At 48.9% G+C, this 22451-nt stretch overlaps 1 protein-coding gene across 1 annotated transcript in view; it reads right to left on the reverse strand.

The window, feature by feature from the left end:
- Nucleotides 1–22451, reverse strand: part of ptprga (protein tyrosine phosphatase receptor type Ga) — a 181845-nt gene that overhangs the window by 86019 nt on the left and 73375 nt on the right. Inside the window, exon 3 of the mRNA XM_042090215.1 lies at nucleotides 2258–2440. Within this exon, the coding sequence (XP_041946149.1) occupies nucleotides 2258–2440 (183 nt within the window). The remainder of the gene's footprint in view (nucleotides 1–2257; nucleotides 2441–22451) is intronic.

Below are 22451 nucleotides of genomic sequence, written 5' to 3' on the forward strand. Positions count from 1 at the left end.
ACGGGCAGCGCTCCCGAAACCACACCGTGCGGCGCCGAGCCCAAGCTGAGCAGAATCGGGTCGAGCGGCAGGATAAACATAACCAACTCAGGGGAAAAGAGGATGAGAGTCTGGTGAAGTGGAGAGAGCAGATCCGCCAAAGCCTGTGTGTGTGTGTGTGTGTGTGTGTGTGTATGTATATGTGAGAGTGTGTATATGTGACAGTGTGTGTGTGTGTGTGTGTGTGTGTGTGTGTGTGTGTGTGTGTGTGTTTCTAAATGTATTTATGTGTGTTTGAAGCATCAAACCACTGAGGTGTGCTGAAAGTATGTAACAGTGGTGTCTCTCATGTTTTCAGGAAGCCTCTGCCATCATGGTCACCATGGATGCACTGAACATAGCACCAAATCGAGCCACTCCTTCCACACCGGTTTTAACCGGAGTCATAATCTAGCGTGAGAGGCTAGCCGGGCCATGGGAATGATTTATTAGCAACTCCAGCCAATGTTTGAGCGCATTAACAGGCAACACAGGAATTATACGCTAAGCCGGAAAGGCCTTGGATAGCGACGTGTGAACACGGGGAGCTCGCGTGAAAGTAAATCCTTAATCAATGCAAATGTTCCTGTCAGGGTTCCAAGTCCTCGTGCATTTCTACCACTCCTTCCTCCTCCTCTTCAAAATAATAATGAAAAAAAACGGCATCAGAGGAGTTATTTGGGAAAAATAAACTGGCCTTCCCATTAACCCAGCTCTATCATACTTTCCTCAAAACTCTTTCAGGTGAGTGGGTCAGGGTTGAGAGACGAAGGTTGGAGACTTCAACAGAAACGAGAACAACCGACGATCGTGAAAAATTGATCAAGTCCTGCATTATTCAAACATGCTTATCCTGCCCCGCGGCAGGCATGGCTGGGTCTCTTCGCCAACGACTCTGGCAGGTGATTATTTCAAAGATAAAATGCTCAGACGTCATTCATAAATAGTGAGGATCGGCATCCATTATTCATGCCACAACACGGGCACATTTGTCTTGTAATGCACAGATAATGTCAAGGGATGAAGCGATGGGGGCTGTGATCCCAGTGTCTGTGTGAGTCTTTGTGTGCGCCGATGGATTTGGCAAACTCTTTTTTTTGTCTTGGCCCAGCGGTAGGTGGCCAAGAAGTAGGTGGCACAGCTCTCGAGGTTTCTCAGATGTCCATCATCGACTTCTCCCCAGACCTCTTGTCCAGCGAGAGCGATGAATACAGAGAATAAATGAAGAGAGAGAGAGAGAGAGAGAGAGAGAGAGAGAGAGAGAGAGAGAGAGAGAGAGAGAGAGAGAGAGAGAGATAGAGAGAAAGTGCTTTTCTCCTGACTAGCTGGGCCAAAATGAAGAGCACTCCTCTCAGTCCCTGTGCCTGTTCAGTTAAGTGCTGCTCAGCTCTCCTCTCCCCTCCCCTCCTCTCCTCGGATGGGCTGCGGGATCAGAGGCCTGGGCCTATTCCCTGTGGGAGGACAGATGATCTGAGCACAGATGAGACACCCTCACTTCCTCTCACAATAGCTGGCTGTTAGCAGCACAAGGGCCTCCGCAGGGACACAGAGAGAGAGAGAGAGAGAGAGAGAGAGAGAGAGAGAGAGAGAGGGCAAACTGGGAATGTGCATTTTTGTGAGCACATGCAGCACCAAAATCCTCATCTCTTCTCTTGGTCTCAGTCTGGGGAGAATAGCACCATCAAGAAGGCACAAACAGGTGCCTTCCACATTTTATTGAGCAATTACAGAGAATAAATGGCTTCCGATAACTGATGTGACGGAAAGGGTAATCACAGGAAGAGATGAGGTACAGGCTCAGGCTTTGCCCTGTCACAATCCGCGAGGCTCTGGAAAAAGCGTGGGATTGGGGGATAGTGTGATGGGACATCTGGGCCCTGCGATGACTGCTGTCAATGGGCACACCAGCCACCTGTGGCCCAGATTCTCCCGAACGTTTGAACTCTCATTCACAGTCAGCGCAAGCACACGATCCATCTTGGTGACAGATTGGAAATTGTGAGAAATGCTCGTCTTAGCACTGAGAAGCCCATATGAAGGGGGGAAGGAGGAAATATTGGCGAGCCAGCTAGGTGCTGTCACTCAGCTGTCTGTCGCTGGGTTGGTGGAAAGATAACAAGCATGGAAAACAACCTGCTCGAATGCAGGAACATGCAAGCACATAAGGACAGACCAACTAAATCATCCAGGCAAATGCAAATTCACGCACGCACTAAATTCACACACAAAACACTCTTACCAGTCTTTCCTGTGTTTTTCATTGAGGTCTTGTTCGAGGATTCTGTCTCGAACCCGTCCAGGGTTAGCTCTTGGTATTCCACGGAGATCTTTGTGTCGGTATCGACAATGTTGATTGGCGACTGGTTCTTCTCCTTACATTCCGGATAGGCTGATGTCCAGCCCCCGTCTGGCCCATGAGTCCCTGCTGAGAGGAAATCAATCAATCATGTCTTGACCCGAGCTATCAAACGCATCCCATCTCCCTTTCCCCCTTTTTGTAAATGTCTATGTCCCATTTTGACAGGAGGTCCATCGATACACACACACACACACACACACAAACAAAAAGGATTTCTGTCGGTTGCCAAACTCTGACAGCTGGAGAATTGATTAATGGATGGGGTCTAGTATTTTTTTTTGTAATAAATCCGGCTTGTTTTTTTTTTTTTTTTTATTCGTTTTGGGTGCATCCGTCCTTGAGGGTTTGTGACGGGAACAATTGCCTCCCAATGCGTCTCTCGGGGGGGTGGAGGGCGTACGAATATGGAGCCGATCGATAAGCACTGTTGGCCCTGCCGCTTTTTACACAGCAGCTTGCGACACAGAACGCCACATTCTGTCATGAATTATATTATTCTCCCACTCGCTTGTACTTCTTTGCCACTGCTGAATGACCTTCATGTTCCCCCCCCCCCCCACACACACACACACACAAACACACACTAACTCATACTCTCCACACTCTCCACACACACACACACACACACACAAACACACACTAACTCATACTCTCACACTCTCCACACACACACACAACCCCCACGCCTTCTGGCCGTGTGACCCAGGCAGACATAGTGTGCACCGTGACCAGCTGCATTGACAGGGGGTTGGGGGTGGTGGAGGGCTGAGACTCATCAGAGGCAGTATAAGGTAGATATGAGCACATGGCCTAGCTGAGACACACACAGCAGAGGCAGTATGAGGTAGATATGATCACATGGCCTAGACACCTAAAGTGTGACAGAGACACATCAGAGGCAGTATAAGGTATGAGCACATGGTCTAGACACCTAAAGTGTATAGTATAAGTATAAGTATATATACTCTTTTGATCCCGTGAGGGAAATTTGGTCTCTGCATTTATCCCAATTGTGAATTAGTGAAACACACTCAGCACACAGTGAACACATAGTGAGGTGAAGCACACACTAATCCCGGCGCAGAGAGCTGCCTGCTACAACAGCGGTGCTCGGGGAGCAGTGAGGGGTTAGGTGCCTTGCTCAAGGGCACTTCCTGTTCCTACTGGTCGGTGTTCGAACCGGCAACCCTTCGGTTACAAGTCCGAAGTGCTAACCAGTAGGCCATGGCTGCCCACATGGCTGATGTGACAGAGACACATTAGAGGCAGTATAAGGTAGATATGAGCACATGGCCTAGATATATAAGGTAGATATGAGCACATGGCCTAGATATATAAGGTAGATATGAGCACATGGCCTAGACACCTAAAGGGTGACAGAGAAGGGACGCAGTGTCATGGCAAGAGATTAAACTTCACGTGGCTTTGGCTGTGAAGCTACTTCCTCCTCGGAGGCAGACTGACATGTCACGGAGCTCCACGCACTCACTGGCCTCCACACAAAAAAGTGCACAGAGTGCACCGAACAATATCTCTCTCTCTCTCTCTCTCTCTCTCTCTCTCTCTCTCTCTCTCTCTCTCTCTCTCTCTCTCTCTCTCTCTCTCTCTCTCTCTCTCTCTCTCTCTCTCCTCTCTCTCTCTCTCTCTCTCTCTCTCTCTCTCACACACACACACACACACACACACACACACACACACACACACACACACACACACACACACACACACACACACACACACACACACACACACACACACACACAGCCCAGATCAATGCAAGGTGAAACAGTGTAAGCCAAAGGGCGTATTTCTACCTCCAAAAGTCTGAAATGCCAGACTTGTAAAACACAGTTGTGCCAGTGTGTGTGTGTGTGCACGTCTGAGTAAGAGTGCATAAAAGACACTTAATGTACCTAAATAGAAGTATCTGATCAGGAAGGACGAGAGCCTTCAGCAGCCTAACAGCTAAACATGGACTTGCTTACTTAAGTACTCTACTGCCAGTAGAAAGCAAGTCAGTGGTGCCAGGCAGAGCTATGCTATCATGGCCCTATATAAGCTGGCGATGCCAAGCAGAGCTATGCTATCATGCCCCTATATAAGTACAGCACATCATCATCATCATCATCATATCCCTTCTTCCGTTTCATTCACTCTGCTCTTGAGGGTCACGTAGCCCGCCAAAAAGAAAGTGTGTGCGTGTGTGTGTGTGTGTGTGTGTGTGTGTGTGTGTGTGTGTGTGTGTGTGTGTGTGTGTGTGTGTGTGTGTGTGCGCGTGAGCGGGCATAGGGTGGGGTAATTTGGGGGAGGCGGAGAAGGCAATGGGGCATTAGGGGGCTGGAGCTGCAAACCGCTTCCCTGAATCCTCCACCTGCTCCTGCTAAAGTGCACTCTTAATTGAAAGCAATCTGCAGCTACCGGGCTTTAAAATGAATTTGTCCGCAATTACCCGTGCCCTGCCTGCATCCGGGGGTATTCGGTAATGTCTGCCTCATTGAATTAGGAACCGTCCTCTCCTTTTTGCCCCTGCGGTAGCCTTGGGGGTTATTGATTGGTGAGGACGAGGTTCCATATCCAAGTGCATGAGCTATAGATTTCGCCGGGCGGCAAGAGAGAGAGCGAGAGCGAGAACGAGAGACCCTGCTGGAAGCGGGACGCGAGGCGATCGCTCACTGCTCTAATGCAGCCCGCCGAGTGTTCTGCAGCCGCCGCCACCACCACTGGGCTACACGCTGCATCTAAACGAGAGAGAGCGAGCGCGCGCTCCGCATTACACACAACAAATCATGGAGGAGAACAAAGGCACAAACAACAAAAACAAATAAAGTCAACAAAAACACAACAACAACAACAACAACAAGCACCCTGATGGATTATAATGCAAACACAAATAGTTCAGCCTGCAAATGGAGCCACCTCAGGGCCAGACTCAAAAAGTGACTCACTGCCAACAATATATACTTCTATACTAAACTATCCTATACTATAGGCTACCACTATAGGCTACTATCATTTATTCCACTGCTTGGTGGAATTTCCCATTGTCCTGCGTTCTTTAGAACGTGTATTAACCGTATGTTATTTGCACACCTATGAAGTAGGTGTATGATTAATTCACAGAACTTGTTATGAAGTTTAAATGAATTTTCCCGTTGCATCCAAGCTATAAAATATAGACGTTCAGAACATAACAACATTGTAGCATATGACGGAGGTGGATTTTAGCTAGTTGGATGGCAGTAAAAGTAAAATAGCGATGTTTCAAAGCTAAAGTTCATCAGAATCCTGCGATATGCCCGCTTGACAACGGGAGAGATGGAACTAACAACCGGCCTTTGGCCATAGCAACCGTCCATTTAGAACTAGTAACGGCAGTTTTTCATGCAAGTTGAGAAATTAGTTGATACAGTATGTGGCGGAAAGTAGTTCTACAAACAAGACCGTTGCAGTAATTAAAATGTTTCCATTAAAACAGGAAATGCACACAACGCAAGTGGCAACAGTGGAATAAGCGAGATAATGGACTCCACGGTTTCGGTTAACAGAAAGAAATGCACTTATAAGGTGGAAACGCCCCTCCGCTGCGTGTCGGGTTGTTTTACAACCTCGAACGTGCATTTATTTCTGTGAGCTGGACACCGTGTCGTGCATGATCCCTTACTGTAGGCTACATATTATTAGCTTATTACACGGCTCTTCAGTGCTGCACAAAGTTCCATTCACATGAATGAGCCTTTCCAACGTTAACATAGGTCTGTTAAAACTATATAATTACCGCAAGTATATAATGACCGCTGTGCTTTGTCTACCTTCACTGAGAAGAGTAGGCCTATTGCTCTATTAGGCTACAGCAAATTATTTATGACAGGAGGAAGCTATTGTGGAGCTATAATAAACACCGCAAAAGCAGTAACCTCAACCCACACCACAAACCAACAGCGATCCTGTGATCTCTGTGAGTTCGCACAGTGTTTTTCTACACTGAGGAGGTGGCGATGGTGATGGGGGGGGGGGGGTTCAGGGGCCAGCTCCGGTTGGTGTGTGAATAATGACAGGATTTGCAGGCAAGTCACCTCTCCGATGCTCCCAGCTGCCCAGCCTCTCACCTGGGCATGACCCTCACTTCACCGGGGGGGGGGGGGGGGGGGGGGGTGGTGCGGGTCAGAGACAAGGCGCATTTCTCATTTCCCTCTGACCTCTCTGTGGGCGTTGGCATGACCTCGCTGTGGTCCTTTTCACACCCGAGAGGCACACACACAGACTGCATGTCCAGGTTATGATGAAGGGAGAAAAGGTGCCATCGCACCTTTTTTTTTGCTTTTTCCCCCCCTCTCTCTCACTCCTGTCTCTCCCAATACACAACCCCCCCCCCCCCCCTCTCTCACTCCTGTCTCTCCCAATACACAACCCCCCCCCCCCCAATCTCTCTCTCTGTCCCTTTCCATCATAAAGTTTGGGCATCAGAATTTAAATACTGGCCTGTTATTCAAATGTACTGCATCCATAAGGGTGCGTGGGTAGAAATGATTGGATAAACGCTGCACGAGGACATAAGATAGTTTAGTGTCGTGTTGAATTTATGCTCAAGGTGCACACAGCGATGAGAGAGGGAGGGGGGGGGTGGTGGAGGTGCAATGACAATGACAACAGGAGCAGCAGCGGCAGCAGCAAAAAGCCTTTCACATCAGCATGTTAGTCAGACACAAAATGGAGAGAGCCTGGCTGCCGCGCTCTCACTTTCATCTCCCTGACAACCAGGGGCGGCTGATGTGTGTGTCACTCAAACTATCCGACAGGACTGATCACGGCTTCGTGTGAACGTGAGAAGAGAAAAGGCTGGAGGCCCTCAGGTAGGTTTCAAATGCTCGCTCACTCGCGTTGTCGGGTTTTTATTTTTGCAGGCAACTGTCCAACCTTCTGCGGAGGGCCCACTCTTTTTAATCTGATGGAAGTTAACCGTGTAAACACACCACCGTGGTGTTTTCCCCGCCGTAAGGACATTTGGCTGCTTCAGTCAATCAGGGGGCTTTTTCCCTGACCTTCCTACATGCATGATTTGTCTTGTTGGTGTTGAATTAAAGAACATAAAACAAATAAAATATAGTAATAATTAAAAAGCATTGCAATTTGCAACATAAATAAACCATGATCATGCGAGACTGTCAAAAAAGAGCCCAATTATGGGAACGCTGGCCCAGAGGCAGTGCTGTAATGCACAAAACAAATACACCTTTGGGGAAACGTGCCTTTGGAGAAACATGCCACTCAGAGAAATAACAAAGGAAGGCTGAAGGGGCTTTTTTCTGTCTTTGGAAGGAGGCAAAGGCATCAAGAGCCGGAGGTGTAGCCTCTTCACTACCTACATACTCTGTCTCTGTCTCTCTCTCTCTCACACACACACACACACACACACACACACACACACACACACACACACACAGTGGCTTGTTCCTGGCTCCTCTCACCAGCTCTCACTGGACCCGCCATTCCATCAAGATTCGTGCGTAAGAGCTGAAATCAATGCGGCGAGGAGAGCTGGGCATCTCGGAGAGTGCCGTGGCGGTGAAGCCCAGTAGAGCCACTCAGCGTATTATGTTTAATCTGGACTGGGCACAGACCAGACAAGTATCCCCTTTCAAAGCCCGTAAGCTTCCCTCGCAGGGAGGAAGGGAAAAGCAAGGCTGTTCTCCGCTAACAAGATGGATTTTTACCAAGTACAAATCACGTCACAGTCCTGGTTTCAAGAGAACATATGGCAGTTGTACACTGCCCCAGTGTTCTTTCTGGTTGCACAGAGCTCCCCAATGGTGGAACACTACACACAATATGCATGCTTAGAAGACTCACATTTCCAGTGTTTTTGGAAGACAATATGTCTTGGAGAAAACATCTCCAAGTCCATCACCCACTCATGTAAAGAGAACTACAACGTGTTAGTTGACAGGGAAGAAAACATAACCGAGTGAATAACTTCATCAAAATGGCTGTCCAGAGCTTGCATTCATGCAGTCCTACCCTGGCAGTCTCTTCCCTCATTTAATAAAAGCCTCATACATCAACAACGTTTGGTCCTACAGCATCCCACTTGCCAAGTGAGCGGACCTGCTGATGGAGGCAATAAAGATCAGGAGGAGTGAGGAGTGCAGATCAGGAGGAGTGAGGAGTGCTGATCAGGAGGAGTGAGGAGTGCAGATCAGGAGGAGTGAGGAGTGCAGATCAGGAGGAGTGAGGAGTGCAGATCAGGAGGAGTGAGGAGTGCTGATCAGGAGGAGTGAGGAGTGCAGATCAGGAGGAGTGAGGAGTGCTGCTGCCTTTATGCAGGTCCCCGCAGAGCTGAGGATGATGTGCGGAGAGCGTAGGAAAGAGAGGAAGAGCTGGATGATTTGTGGAGAGCGTAGGAAAGAGAGGAAGAGCTGGATAATGTATGGAGACCGTAGGAAAGAGAGGAAGAGCTGGATGATGATGAGAGCGTAGGAAAGAGAGGAAGAGCTGGATGATGTATGGAGACTGTAGGAAAGAGAGGAAGAGCTGGATGATGTTGAGAGCGTAGGAAAGAGAGGAAGAGCTGGATGATGTATGGAGACTGTAGGAAAGAGAGGAAGAGCTGGATGATGATGAGAGCGTAGGAAAGAGAGGAAGAGCTGGATAATGTATGGAGACTGTAGGAAAGAGAGGAAGAGCTGGATAATGTATGGAGACTGTAGGAAAGAGAGGAAGAGCTGGATGATGTTGAGAGCGTAGGAAAGAGAGGAAGAGCTGGATGATGTTGAGAGCGTAGGAAAGAGAGGAAGAGCTGGATGATGATGAGAGCGTAGGAAAGAGAGGAAGAGCTAGATGATGTTGAGAGCGTAGGAAAGAGAGGAAGAGCTGGATGATGTTGAGAGCGTAGGAAAGAGAGGAAGAGCTGGATGATGATGAGAGCGTAGGAAAGAGAGGAAGAGCTGGATGATGATGAGAGCGTAGGAAAGAGAGGAAGAGCTGGATGATGATGAGAGCGTAGGAAAGAGAGGAAGAGCTGGATGATGTTGAGAGCGTAGGAAAGAGAGGAAGAGCTGGATGATGATGAGAGCGTAGGAAAGAGAGGAAGAGCTGGATGATGATGAGAGCGCTGATAGGGGCCGAGTGGTGGAGATGGAAGCTGAGTTACGGAATAGGAGGAGTGATGGAGACACAGAGAGTGAGGGTCAAGGAGAAAAGAATAAGATAAAGAGAGAGAAAGAAAGAAAGAGAGACAGAACATAGAAAGAAAGAGAGACAGAAAATGGAGAGAAAGAAGATTGGGAGAGAGAAAAAAAGAGATAAAGAGAATGAAAGAGATACAGAGAAAAAGATAAAGAAATAGAGAGAAAGAAATACAGGGAGAAATAGAGAGAGAAAAGAGAGATATAGAGAGAGATGGAAAGAGAGAAATAGAGAAAGAAAGAGAGATAGAGAGAGAGTGAGAGCGCTAGAAACAGGGTGTTTTGTGGAGCTTGCAGGTGCATTAGGGCTCTGAAGCTTGGCTGAAAAGCCCGGGTTAGATATGGGGTGCCGGACAGGATTTATTGTGCCACCATCCATTAGGATGGTACATTAAACGCTAGTGGACTCGCCACTCTCTATGCCCCCTCCCTCTTGTTCCCTTTGAGCCGCTGCTGAATGAGGTCCAGAATGACCCCCCCCAAAAAAATATATATATTACCAACCAAAAATGATTGAAAGCAGTGGTGGTACCACTGGTTAACAATGACATGCAGTCTTCACCATGTTTATTGTCTTTTCAGGAGCAGTCGAGTGTGTGTGTGTGTGTGTGTGTGTGTGTGTGTGTGTGTGTGTGTGTGTGTGTCAAATCCTCACTAACCTCCATCCCAAAAGTGCAAGTGTGAAACAGAGAGAGCCAAAATGCTATATAACAAGAAAACAAGCTGAAGACAACAACAAGGTTAGTGACCGGATGAAGCAGTGGACCAAATGTCCCTGCCCTTACAACCACCCTCAGGGGTCGTCTACTGGTCTGATTGCACCAATAATTCAGTCGAATTACTCAAACAGACCACACTCCATGCTGGAACCGCTCAAATCAGATATCAGAAAATCAGGGACGCTATTTAACTGACTGTTATTTAACAAAGGTACTGTAGGCAGAGCCGGACAGTAACGGAGTACATTTACTTGAGTACAGTAATTGAGTACAGTTTTGAGGGATCTGTACTTTACTCGAGTATCATTTTTGGGGAGTACTCATGACTTTACTCAAGTACATTTGAGAGGCAAATATTATACTCCTTACTCCACTACATTTCCATCCATAACCGTGAGTACCCGTTACTTCTTCTAAAAAAAAAAGGAAAAAAGATCTCGGAAACCCTCAATTTGTTGTTTCCCTCTCAAACGTGATTGGATTGTGCAGGCGCCACTGATTGGGACAGCCTATCAGCAATCACCTTCAGCTTTCCGCCAAAGTCAACTCCATGGTTAGATTTAGATAAGAGACGAAACCATGGACGAAACAATGGATGAAGACGCAGCAGGTCCATCCCAGGAATGTGCCAACCCGTGGCCCCACCTCGCCAGACTATTTCAATTTTCTGAACAAGTTAATGATAGTTTTCGCTTCAAGTGTTTCAATTACAAAATAGTATTTTGTATTTGAAATACGTATTTTAAATACATGTATTAGAAATACTGCCCATCCCTGGCAACATGGTAAAAAGATGAAAATGACTTGATTTTACTTTCAATTCCTTTTACATTCTCCAAGGTATTAACATTTTTTATAACTCCATGTAGGATGTTACTGTACATAAATGTAAGCACTGTGGCAGTAGTAATGCAATATTTAGAAAATGTACTCTTGATACTCAAGTACTTTTAAAAACAAGTACTTCAGTACTTTTACTTAAGTAGACATCTGACTGTTGTACTTTTACTTGTACTTGAGTAAAATTTAGCAAAGGGTATCTGTACTTTTACTCAAGTAATGAAGCTGTGTACTCTGTCCGCCTCTGACTGTAGGCCCTAACATCCTTTTCAAGACAAGACAAGAGTTTCGATACACCTGCATTTGGAATTCCGTCCACAAACTGGCCTTTTTGCACAGTCGACAGACAGCCAGTGCTGACTAATGACCTTGAAATACCACATTATCGAATTCATTACATCAGTTTCCAACAGACAACACTCCTTCAGGGGGTGGGGATATGCCCCTGAAAATCGGCTAAAAGTAATTTCCCACCGCTGCATAAGCACGTCCCCCCCCGTCTATTTCCGCGTCTGGAGGAGCGACTCTTTTCACCTTGCTGTAATGACCGCTCTCTAGCCGCCCCATTCAGGGAAATGTGTTTGAGGAGGGTAAAAATAGAGGCCTGACGGCATGTCACTCAGCGTTAATTAGAAACGTCGGCTTTGTCTCCAGAGAGAGGGAGGGAGGGAGGGAGGGAGAGAGGGAGGGATGGATCGGGGGACGACGGGGACAGGGCTGTGGGGCCAGCGGCTCAGGGACCCCGTGGCTGCCCCTTCCTGTCTCACCCCCCCCCCCCCCCCCCCCACCACCCCTTCCCCCCTCCCCCTCCCTCTGACATCTCTCCTCAGTGTCTTCACATGCTGTCACAGAACATTCTACAGACGTCCCCAGAGCCCACACACACCCATGGCTCCGGCTCCTGCTCGCTCACACACACACACACACACACACACACACACACACACACACACCTCACCCATATCACACCATGCCATACCAGTGACACTAGTTCAGTCATCCCAAAGTCTGCCTCTCTCTTCACTTTCCACCCCCCGCTCCCTCACTTGCTCCAGTTGAGCCACAACCAACAGGACTACCCACACACACACACACACACACGCACACACACACACACACGCACACACACACACAGACTGTTGCAGTCACACGCAGAGTTCGCACCTCACCGTGCCCTCGCCCTGACACTCACGCCCCAATACCCTCTGTGTCACAGCCACCCCCTGATCACCACACAGAAGGCCACACACACACACACACACACACACACAAACACACAGACCCACAAAAAGACCCTTCTCACACACACAGGCTCACACATACAGACATGTGCATGCCCACTCAAACCACCTGCTATTCTTCTGCCTTTTAGAGAAAAAAAATTGACATGTATGTTTATGTTAAAACACACACACACACACAGATGAAAACACTACCACATGCAAAACCTGATCATGCATGCATGGTGGGCATGATCCCCCACAGCACTTGCACTAGTCATTGGCAGCCCTCTGTCGTCCATACAATAAACGCATTTTAAGGGCGGGCCCCTCACAGCACACAACACAGAGGCAACAAATGAGACAAAGCTCGACTGTAATTTGATATGTCATTATCAGGCAGCATACTAATTTTACCTGCAGCTAGGCAGCATAATAATCCAAGCTGACCATTAGCCTAACACGATTTCTAATTAGCATAGCTATCAGTATTTCCAATTCCATTTTTACAAAATCCACGGATAGATCCTACACCAGCTTGCCTGAAAGCTCAGCCTGCCTGAAAAAGCCCTAACTGATTGTGCTGGATTTGCACTCAGCTGTAAGTGTCTATTTTACCAAGTAAAAGTCAAGAAATTCCACAAGCTAAAAGTGTGGAAGTAAAATGAACTGAAGAACTCCATTTGCAGCTTAGCTAAATATGAGCCCACTGTTTATTGTGCATTATTCAGATGATGAAACATTATCTCCAGCACAAAATATTTTTTTTCTGCTTTGAGAGAGAAGATACAATTTATCTGTTAACGTGGCTTGTCATTATTTTAGAAGCAGGCAATATATTTTATAATTCCCAAAAACATTTTCCAGCATAAAAACACAATGAAAAAAGCCAAGTCTTCAGAATAATTTCAGGGAGAGATCTGATGTCCAAAGAGTGGTATCAGGAAAAAATAAACATCTTTTATTCCCCAGTGCTAAAATAACTCCATAGCAAACACTATGCATCTGTCATTCTCTCACGTGACTTAAAAAAAAAGAAAAAACACAGTATGTTTAGATGAGCTGACAGCAAAGTATTGAAATAGGAGTGAGGTATGAGGGGACTGCGGATTGACCCATCGCCTGGCTTTGACTCGACTCGATTCTGTGAGCACTGCACAAACCTCCTAAAGGTCACACGACCGACTTCGGTGAGCTTGGACACCGAGAGAGTGCCAAAGGGCACCTGCGATCTGCATTCAACTGGTTTGTTTGGTTGCCAAGCTCTAGTGTCACAGAGGCACCACGGCAACTCTCTATTTACTGTGTTTGCAGACAAAAACTAAGCCGGGTTTCACCGTCGCAGCACATCCGAGGATGACGTCGCTCACAGTCCTCCAGGCCTCGGTCGACCTTACATGCGACTGTGCCGAGTTCTGCCTCCCTTTGCTTCTCCTTTTGTGGAATTATAGCATTGTCCTAGCTTCTCCCTTCCTTTTGATAAATAAAAAATAATGAAAGCCCCCAGAGCAAAAAAGAGAGAGAAATCTAATTCTAGCAATACTTCAAAGGAGTTTAACTGCATTAGAAAAGGGAAGGGTGTGTGTGTGTGTGTGTGTGTGAGGGATGGGGGTGGGAGGGTGTGGGAGGGCTGGAGGAAACATCAGCAGAATCAAAAAAAGAAGAACAGGAAGAAGAAGAGAATAAGGAAAGAACAGCAATAAATATCTAGCAAACGGATGCCTTCGGCGAGACCTCATTTATTGAACAACAGATAAAGGGGGACACGTTCCATTCGGAGGGACAAGCACTTCCTTCCTTTCCCAGGTCTCCAGAGGAAACAGGAAGCGCTTTATTCTCCAGAAAAATGACATTATGGATTTCTTCCGTCCCATAAGAGACTTTTAAAATGCATCAGATGGCTGCTACCTCACCCCACCCCATCCCATCCCATCGCATTAAGTGCGTGGGCATCACATCCTCACACTCGTGCGTTTAAGAGGAGGTGGCAGGGGTCAGTGTACAGAGAGTCGCTCAGGGACCGTAGACGAGGTGCCCATCCGATAGGCTCCTAATGGTGTGTCCAGCTTTTAACAGGGAGTGGAGGTGGGGGAGAGGGACAGAAATAAAGGGTGACATAATAAACATGTGGCCATCTGGAGGCATTGGGCAGGACATTATGACCACCACCAGCATCGTCATCATCATCATGATTCGACGGCTTCTTTCCACCACCCCAGATGGATGGGTAGCCTTCAGAAGAGCAGTTAAAGGGGGTCAAAATGAGAGGAAGTTGGGAGATAGCATTTAAAACGTCTCCACTTCCTCAGGGTCCGTCCAGCTAATCAGATGCATTTCTGTCCGTAGGCCACGGCAGAAAAAAAAGGAAAAAAGAGAGAGAGAGATCATCATCATCATCATCATCATCCTCCTCCTCCTCCTCCCTCTTTGGAAACCTTACGGTTGGAGAGACGGAGAAAAACGGAGAAAAAGCAATTACGCCAATGATTAAGACGCTCTAAAAATACTTCCACCACACACACACACACACACACTTCTTGGTCCACTTTTGTGTGTGAGGTTCTAGATATGAGTTTGGACCCAATGCAGCCAGTGGCTATGTCTGATCCCTTGTTAATTCTCCATCCAGTAGTGGATTACATTCCATTTGCTGGGGATGGGAGATCGTTTTAGCCATTAAGAAAAAAAGAGTGAGAGAAATGAGAGAGAAAGAAGAGGAGTGCGGCTATAATCAGATAATGAGGGCTACTCGGCGGTCGATTAATACCCCTCGCAGTCATCCGTCTCTCAACTCAGCACATCTACTCGTCTGGCCTTTCACTCAGTCGCTCAGCACCCAGTCTCGAGGCACGGAGTGGAGTCTTCCTCGGCGTGCGCGGATCCCAATCACACTTGGCGGCACGGCAGGAAGTGCACTCTGTGTCTCTTTTGGTCTTTGTGTTGTTGTATGAACGCAGCGATGCTACAGCCCTGCTACAGCCCTGCTAATAGCTCTCCTAATGCAGAGCCCCACATGATTTAGATTCCTTCAGCTGATTCTGTGCTTTATACCACTGGCTACGGTTTGCTATTCACTCTCCTGTTACTGTCAGAGAGGACGGAGAAGAAGACACACACACACACACACACACACACACACACACACAGACACACACACACACACACACACACACACACACACACACAAAAACACACACACACAGACAAAAGAACCAGTGATAATGCTGATAAGCTTGGTCGGACGGCGTATGAGAGAGGCCTCTCCGGGGAGCACCTGACCTGTAATGAACAGGGTGCACCTGACCTGTAATGAACAGGTGCACCTAACCTGTAATGCGCTGGAAGGGGAATATGAAATTAGCATGCTGACCCATGATGCCGCACCTGAACGCCACTGGGTGGGCAGCCAAAACAGAAAAAGGTGTCGGACATGAAACACAAATCTCCACTTTGCCATGCGATATTACAGTTAATCACTCTCCTGTCAAGTCTGCATCTCTCTCTCCACCAGCCTCATATCTCTCCATTTCCTGCTCGTCCCTCCCTTTCCTCTCTCTCCCTCGTTCACCTCCCACCCTCCCTCTCTCCCTCACTCCCACCCGCTCGTCATGCTCGCATGCTCGTCTCCCATGGTAACAGCACGTCCTCTGGCAACCCCGGACCCCTCTGGTTCTCTCTCTCGCCCCCACCCCAAACTCCCCCGCACACACATCTCTCTCTCTCGCCCCCCCCCCCCCCCCCAAACTCCCCCGCACACACACACACACACACACACACACACACACACACATCTCCCTCTCCCCCCAACTCCCCCGCACACACACCTCCCACCACCAACGCTGCCCTGCAATTTGCCAATAATTCCGGCGTAGCTTGTGAAAGCCCCACAGGCCCCGGCAGGCCTCTCCGTATCCCTGGCCAGAGGAGAGTCTGACGCACAGGGCCACTCACTCCGTCCCCTCGGACGGAGTGGCCATTGTGGCCACACATTGGCCACAATGGCCCACTGGATGGGAATGCTTAATCGCACGCCTGCTACACCCGCCCAGCCCGACCGCAAAAAACACATTTCCATGACAAAAAGCCCAAACACACACACACACACACACACACACACAAATACACTCTCTCAAACACACGGCGCTCCGCCAACAACCCATATAAGCACATACAATACTTGAACACATACAGGCACACACAGACAAGAGTTATTATATATATATAAAATATTATTTGGCCTGGGTAATAAACTGATTTCTTTTACAGGAGATTTCAGTTTGGGGCAACTGAACTGAATTGTGTGGTGTCCATACACACACACATACTTATTACATACACACACACAGACACACATACACACACACAGACACACACTGCCCTCATGACCACCTGATCTCCCTCCACAAGCTAGGGTAAGGAACACTGACCATCATGGTGCGGGGAGGTTATTGTTGCGGTGTGTGTGTGTGTGTGTGTGTGTGTGTGTGTGTGTGTGTGTGTGTGTGTGTGTGTGACCTCCCATAGGGTGAAATCTCATGAGAGTTCCTCTGACACTTTCCGTCGGTCTCTCCCTTACTGAGCGAGACTTCATCCAGTGGCTATCACCATGCTGCGAAACAGAGGACTTGTCTGAACAGCTGCTGTCTCTGTGTCCTTCTTTTCTCCCTGCAGACAAGGACTTTTGTCTCTTGATTAGTGGCAGTCTATTATGATTCTGTGTGGTGTCTTTGCCCAGCCCCTGTATGCGCTTAAGCATCCTCCTCCACCCCAACCACACCCTCCTCCATCCCCAGCCTCCTCCTCCTCCTCCTCCTCCATGCTTCCCGCCTCCCGGCTCCATTAGCGGGCAGATCGGCCTGACGGTTCGGCCTCTTCGCCGCCTGCCGGCCGCCTCAGGCTTCAAGGTTGCGCTCTCCTCTGCCGCCTTTCTCCCGCACGGCAGCCCAAGCCGCTGCGCAGCGTAGCGAGCCTTTAATTAGCCCCCGTCCTCAGGATCTCCCGCCCGAGACACGGCACACTGACCCCAGCAGGTGCGCACTGAGTCACCGTGCTAATTATAGCACGCTCGCTCCCCGAAAGACGGATGGGGGGAAAAAAGACAAAAAAAAACAAAACAAAAAACAAAGCAAGTTCATTACCAGAAACAAGGAATTAGAATAGCTCCTCAACATGAGGTCATCCGTTTTGTCATTTCCCCTCTTTTCCAGTGCTGCTCTTCCTGTTCTGGCTCTACTTTGCCATCGGGGGGTTCCATTAAATCAGCAGCAGAGGAAGAGCGAGCTTCTGCCTTTCATGCCCCCCCCCTCTCTCTGTTCTGGGGTGAAGGGAAGGGATTTGAGATCCAGCGTGAAATGCTTTTTAGGAAGGACTTGTTCCACAGGCTGAGTGAGTGGATCAGCTGTGTGCCACACTACACGGCCGTATTAATGGGGTCGACACCGTGAACAAGGCCAAACCCAAACTGACCTGTCACAACCAGAAGCCTAGTAAGTAAAATAAAAAACAAACACACATGTTTGCAGCCATCGTGCAACAGACCCCTAACCAGCCCCCCTGTTACCTGACCACAGACCCCTAACCAGCCCCCCTGTTACCTGACCACAGACCCCTAACCAGCCCCCCTGTTACCTGACCACAGACCCCTAACCAGCCCTGTTACCTGACCACAGACCCCTAACCAGCCCCCCTGTTACCTGACCACAGACCCCTAACCAGCCCCCCTGTTACCTGACCACAGACCCCTAACCAGCCCTGTTACCTGACCACAGACCCCTAACCAGCCCCCCTGTTACCTGACCACAGACCCCTAATCAGCCCTGTTACCTGACCACAGATGATAAAGAGGCTACAAGAAAATCATTTCAGCACCATGGACAGCGACCTTCTGTCACCTGACCCGTGTGAGACAGAGGCAACAAGCATGGCAGCCACACACACTTGTACTGCCCAACCACCCCCCAGAGCTTAATGACAAAGGCCAAGAGGAGACAAGCATGGCAGTCTGACACACTGAGAAGTCGAAACGCTACAAGCTAGCTGCTCCTACACGTGTTGTGCGCCTTGTCGTCCTCCCAGTCTGGGATCGGTCTACACTGTTGGACAGCTGCCCTTCCCTATGGTGAAAGGACTCCAGTAACCTCACGTAGCCAAAACGCACAGTCTGCCAGCCCTCCCATAAGGCGTGGTGGTTTATTACGGCACGATTTCTCACTCTTGCCTTGGAACTCTCTCAACACGGACAGGAACGACCCAAGGCAACAGAGTAAAGTCTCACACCACAATATCAATATGACATTTTAATTAATCCACCAATAACCCACCACTATATCATACCGATGATGCCCTACAGGACATAATGAAACACACCCATTTTGACGTCTAAGGAAGAGAACTACACCTGCAGGCCTGGGGCTTCCATCCGTTTAGTACATCTGAAACCCCTCTCCCTTGTCCATTAGCATACGTAAACCCTGAGTGGACCGTGCTCCTTCCTGCAGTGCAGACAGCCAGTAATACAGTAACGCACAGAGCCAGTCAGATGGTGTTTAATGACACTATGGCCTGGGCCAAGCAGACCCTTGGGGTGTCTAAATGTACACTTATAAAACATAAAACAGCTCCTCCTCACTGATATCCAGAACCGTCACTCAGGCAGAGGGCCATTTCTAATGCCGTCCCAGATGGAGGGGTATTAAGGGGAGAGTGAGAAATTACTCCATGGGCTGGGGTAATAGGATCACGTCTTCCTGTGAGTTCAGGTGCCTGAGAGTTATATAACATTTTCATAGTATGTTGGCAGTTCAAGTAAATAATTCAACCATGTGCATTCTCTAATGTTATCTGACAGTCTAAGCATCTGCACACAAGAACTATAAGTTTAATGTATTTCCGTGTACTGCACTTTACTCCATTCAGATGTCAGCATGCTGACAAAATTTTGTCGAGCTAAATGTAAGAAAGAGATGCCCTCGAAAGATAAGAGAGAGAAAAAGAACAAGGTAAAAAAAAGTATGCGTATACACAAGTGAAGAAGCAGGAAACAGAACAGCTATAACAGGAGCACTGTAGCACGAGGCTTAGAAGGGCATTGTAGGTCCTGCAAAAATGATGAGGAAATCCAGGCGGATTTGGAGCAGGTGTGGGAGACACACCACTGACAGACTAGCAATCTCCTGACTGGGCAGGCGAGACGTGACGGGGGATTTCAACCCATCCAGGGGGGGGGGAAAGCCTTATCCACACCCCCCCACTCTCCCAGTGACAGAGACGGAAACGAATACCAACAACAACAAAAAAAATGGCTAAATGCAAATGCGTACTCCCTGAACTTTCACCTTTCCGCAGTGCGCACTCTATAAATCAAAACGAAGCGCCGACAACATTACAATCATCAAATAATGGATTGCACCTATCACTAGCTCCATGCACGATCCATTAAAATTCAATTTGACCAACACTTATTTCTCCAAACAAGTAAAAGTGCCAGTCATCATTTTCATAGGAGCGGTTCCGTACTCCTGAGTCCCCAAGATTGATGAGTGAAGATATTAACACTTCATTTCCAGTCCCACTACAGATACCAAGACCATAATGAGATAAATGTACTGGAGAGAGAGAGAGAGAGAGAGAGAGAGAGGGAGGGAGAGAGAGAGGGAGGGGGTGAAAGGAGGGGACTGATAGAGAGAGAACTGTAAGTGGAGAAAATGAAAGGCACAGAAGGAGAGGGAGCAGGAACATGCAATGAGACAGAGATGTATGACGCGGGACAGACTCGGAGAGATTAACACTCAGAGGGAGTCAGTGAGAGGGAGAGGGAGATGAGCACAGAACAAAGGGGGGGGAGGGAGGATGAGATGAAAGAGATGAGATTTAAAAAGGGCTGGACAGAGAGGAGACGCGGGTGTGTGTGTGTGTGTGTGTGTGTGAAAGGGAGAGGAGAAAATGACAGAAAGAGAGGGCAAAAAAGAGAGGGATGGTTGAGAGAAGAAGAAGAAGCCATGTCCTGCTCTGCCAAGCCATGTCCTGCTCTGCCCTGCTCTGCTGTGCTCTGCTCTGCGCTCCAGTGGGGAGGTGCAGCGAGTGATCCCGGGCCCCAGGGGCATCTGTCAGGAGGATACCAACACCTCCACCACCACCACCACCTCCACCACCACCACCTCCACCACCCAGCAGTAGCAGTGGCAGCACCAGCAGCAGCAGCAGCGTCATCCATTAGGCCCTGATCACGTTGAAGTTGCACACCATTTGTCAGCGGCCACATTTTGTACTTCTCCTCCTGGCCCCCCTGCCACGGCTCCACATTTAGCACTGTTCTCAGGACGGCCTTCCTCTCTGCCGGCGCCGCGCCGCGCCACGCCACGCCACGCCACGCCTCAGCGTGCTTAAGCAAAGCTCTGATGAATGCACTCCCCGAGTCCGCCATTGAGTTCTCTTCACGCTCCGACCCACCGTGTGATTTGCTAAGTACAGGTGCAGAGAGAGGGCCCTGCACCTCACCGACACCCGCTGGGCAGAGAGAGGGCCCTGCACCTCACCGACACCCGCTGGGCAGAGAGAGGGCCCTGCACCTCACCGACACCCGCTGGGCAGAGAGAGGGCCCTGCACCTCACCGACACCCGCTGGGCAGAGAGAGGGCCCTGCACCTCACCGACACCCGCTGGGCAGAGCGCAGAGGACAGCCGCAATGGCCAGACGCCTACACACACACACACACACACACACACACACACACACACACGCACACACACGCACACGCACACACACGCACACGCACACGCACGCACACGCACGCACACGCACACACACACACACACATGCAATTCTCCTCTCTCTCGAGTGGCTGCCTTTGGGTCTATAACCTCTCCGGGAGTTGAATGTCTCTCCAGAATTTGATGTGATTTGCTAGCGTTTGATTGCTTAGCAAAGAAATTCATCTGCTGAGCCTGCGGAGGTATCCAAACAAAAGGCTTTTGGTGCTTTGGTCTTTTATAACACAGCCTTGGGTTGCAGGCTTTTATACAGAATTCTAAGACAAGCCATGCAAAGAAAGTTCGAATAAATGATCTAAATAGAAAGAAGTCCTTCAAAAAGCTCCTGGCTACGGTTCCCTCTGTTAACCAGTGCACTCATTTTGCTGCGTAAGGACAAGGGGCTCTCTGCTAAGGTGAGCGCTGCCAACACCTCCGAAGACTCAGCATTTCTGGCGCGATGCTCGTAACAGACACTAAAACAATGCATTCATTCCCTCCGCCTGCTGCTTGGATGGAGGGGCGGGGGAGCTGTGATTGCCATAGGGCTTGGCCTGCCGTAGTGTGGAGTAGTGTAGAACAGCGTAGCGTAGCGCACCACCGCCAACGCAGAGCGACAGAAGGCAGGCACAGCAGGGGGCTAAAGGAAAAGGTGGGGCGCTCCAAACGCTCCCTCCTCTCTTCCTTGTGTGCTCCCCTGGGGTTACTCCTCCACCCGCATGGCAGTTTGCTAACATGACTCACACATGGGCTTTTTAACCACAACCTCCATTCACCGCCACCCTCCAACCAACTACCTCTCTCCATCCACCTCTCCAATCCCTCCCCCCCACCCCCCTGAGTGTTTACACACCAGCCATGCAAATTTATGCTCCAAGATCTCTGAGAGAAACTAGAAATATGCAAATCAAACCCAATGGGAGGCGTTTGATCCGTCCGTCCGATTCCTGGATGCATCGGGAGAGTGTGTGACCTGTTTGAGTGAGACGAAGCAGCGTAGTGGAAGATGAAGACTTCAATCACTAACGGCATCATGATAGATCCACGCCTGCCAAATTATTCATTAAACCCACGACTCCAAAACCACTTCATTACATCATTCCAATAGCGTTCTTTCCCGCCTTCATGTTCGGAGTTCTCAGTGCTACAATGAGCAGTGGCATATCCGTAACGATGTCACACCAGGGAGGCCGACGCCATCACTGTGTGTTGTAATTAAGGCAACTTAACTCAAGGCAGGTTGTGTTTACGCTCACTCTCCAACCTCCAATCTAAGCTGATTGGCAAACAGTCTTGTGCTTAAACACGGCGCCCTTGTTGCTAATGTACAGTGGCATCTGTTTTGAAGACACCAAGCATAAGCCCT

This window comes from Alosa sapidissima, chromosome 4, assembly GCF_018492685.1.
Source record: "Alosa sapidissima isolate fAloSap1 chromosome 4, fAloSap1.pri, whole genome shotgun sequence".
Taxonomy (NCBI): Eukaryota; Metazoa; Chordata; class Actinopteri; order Clupeiformes; family Clupeidae; genus Alosa; species Alosa sapidissima.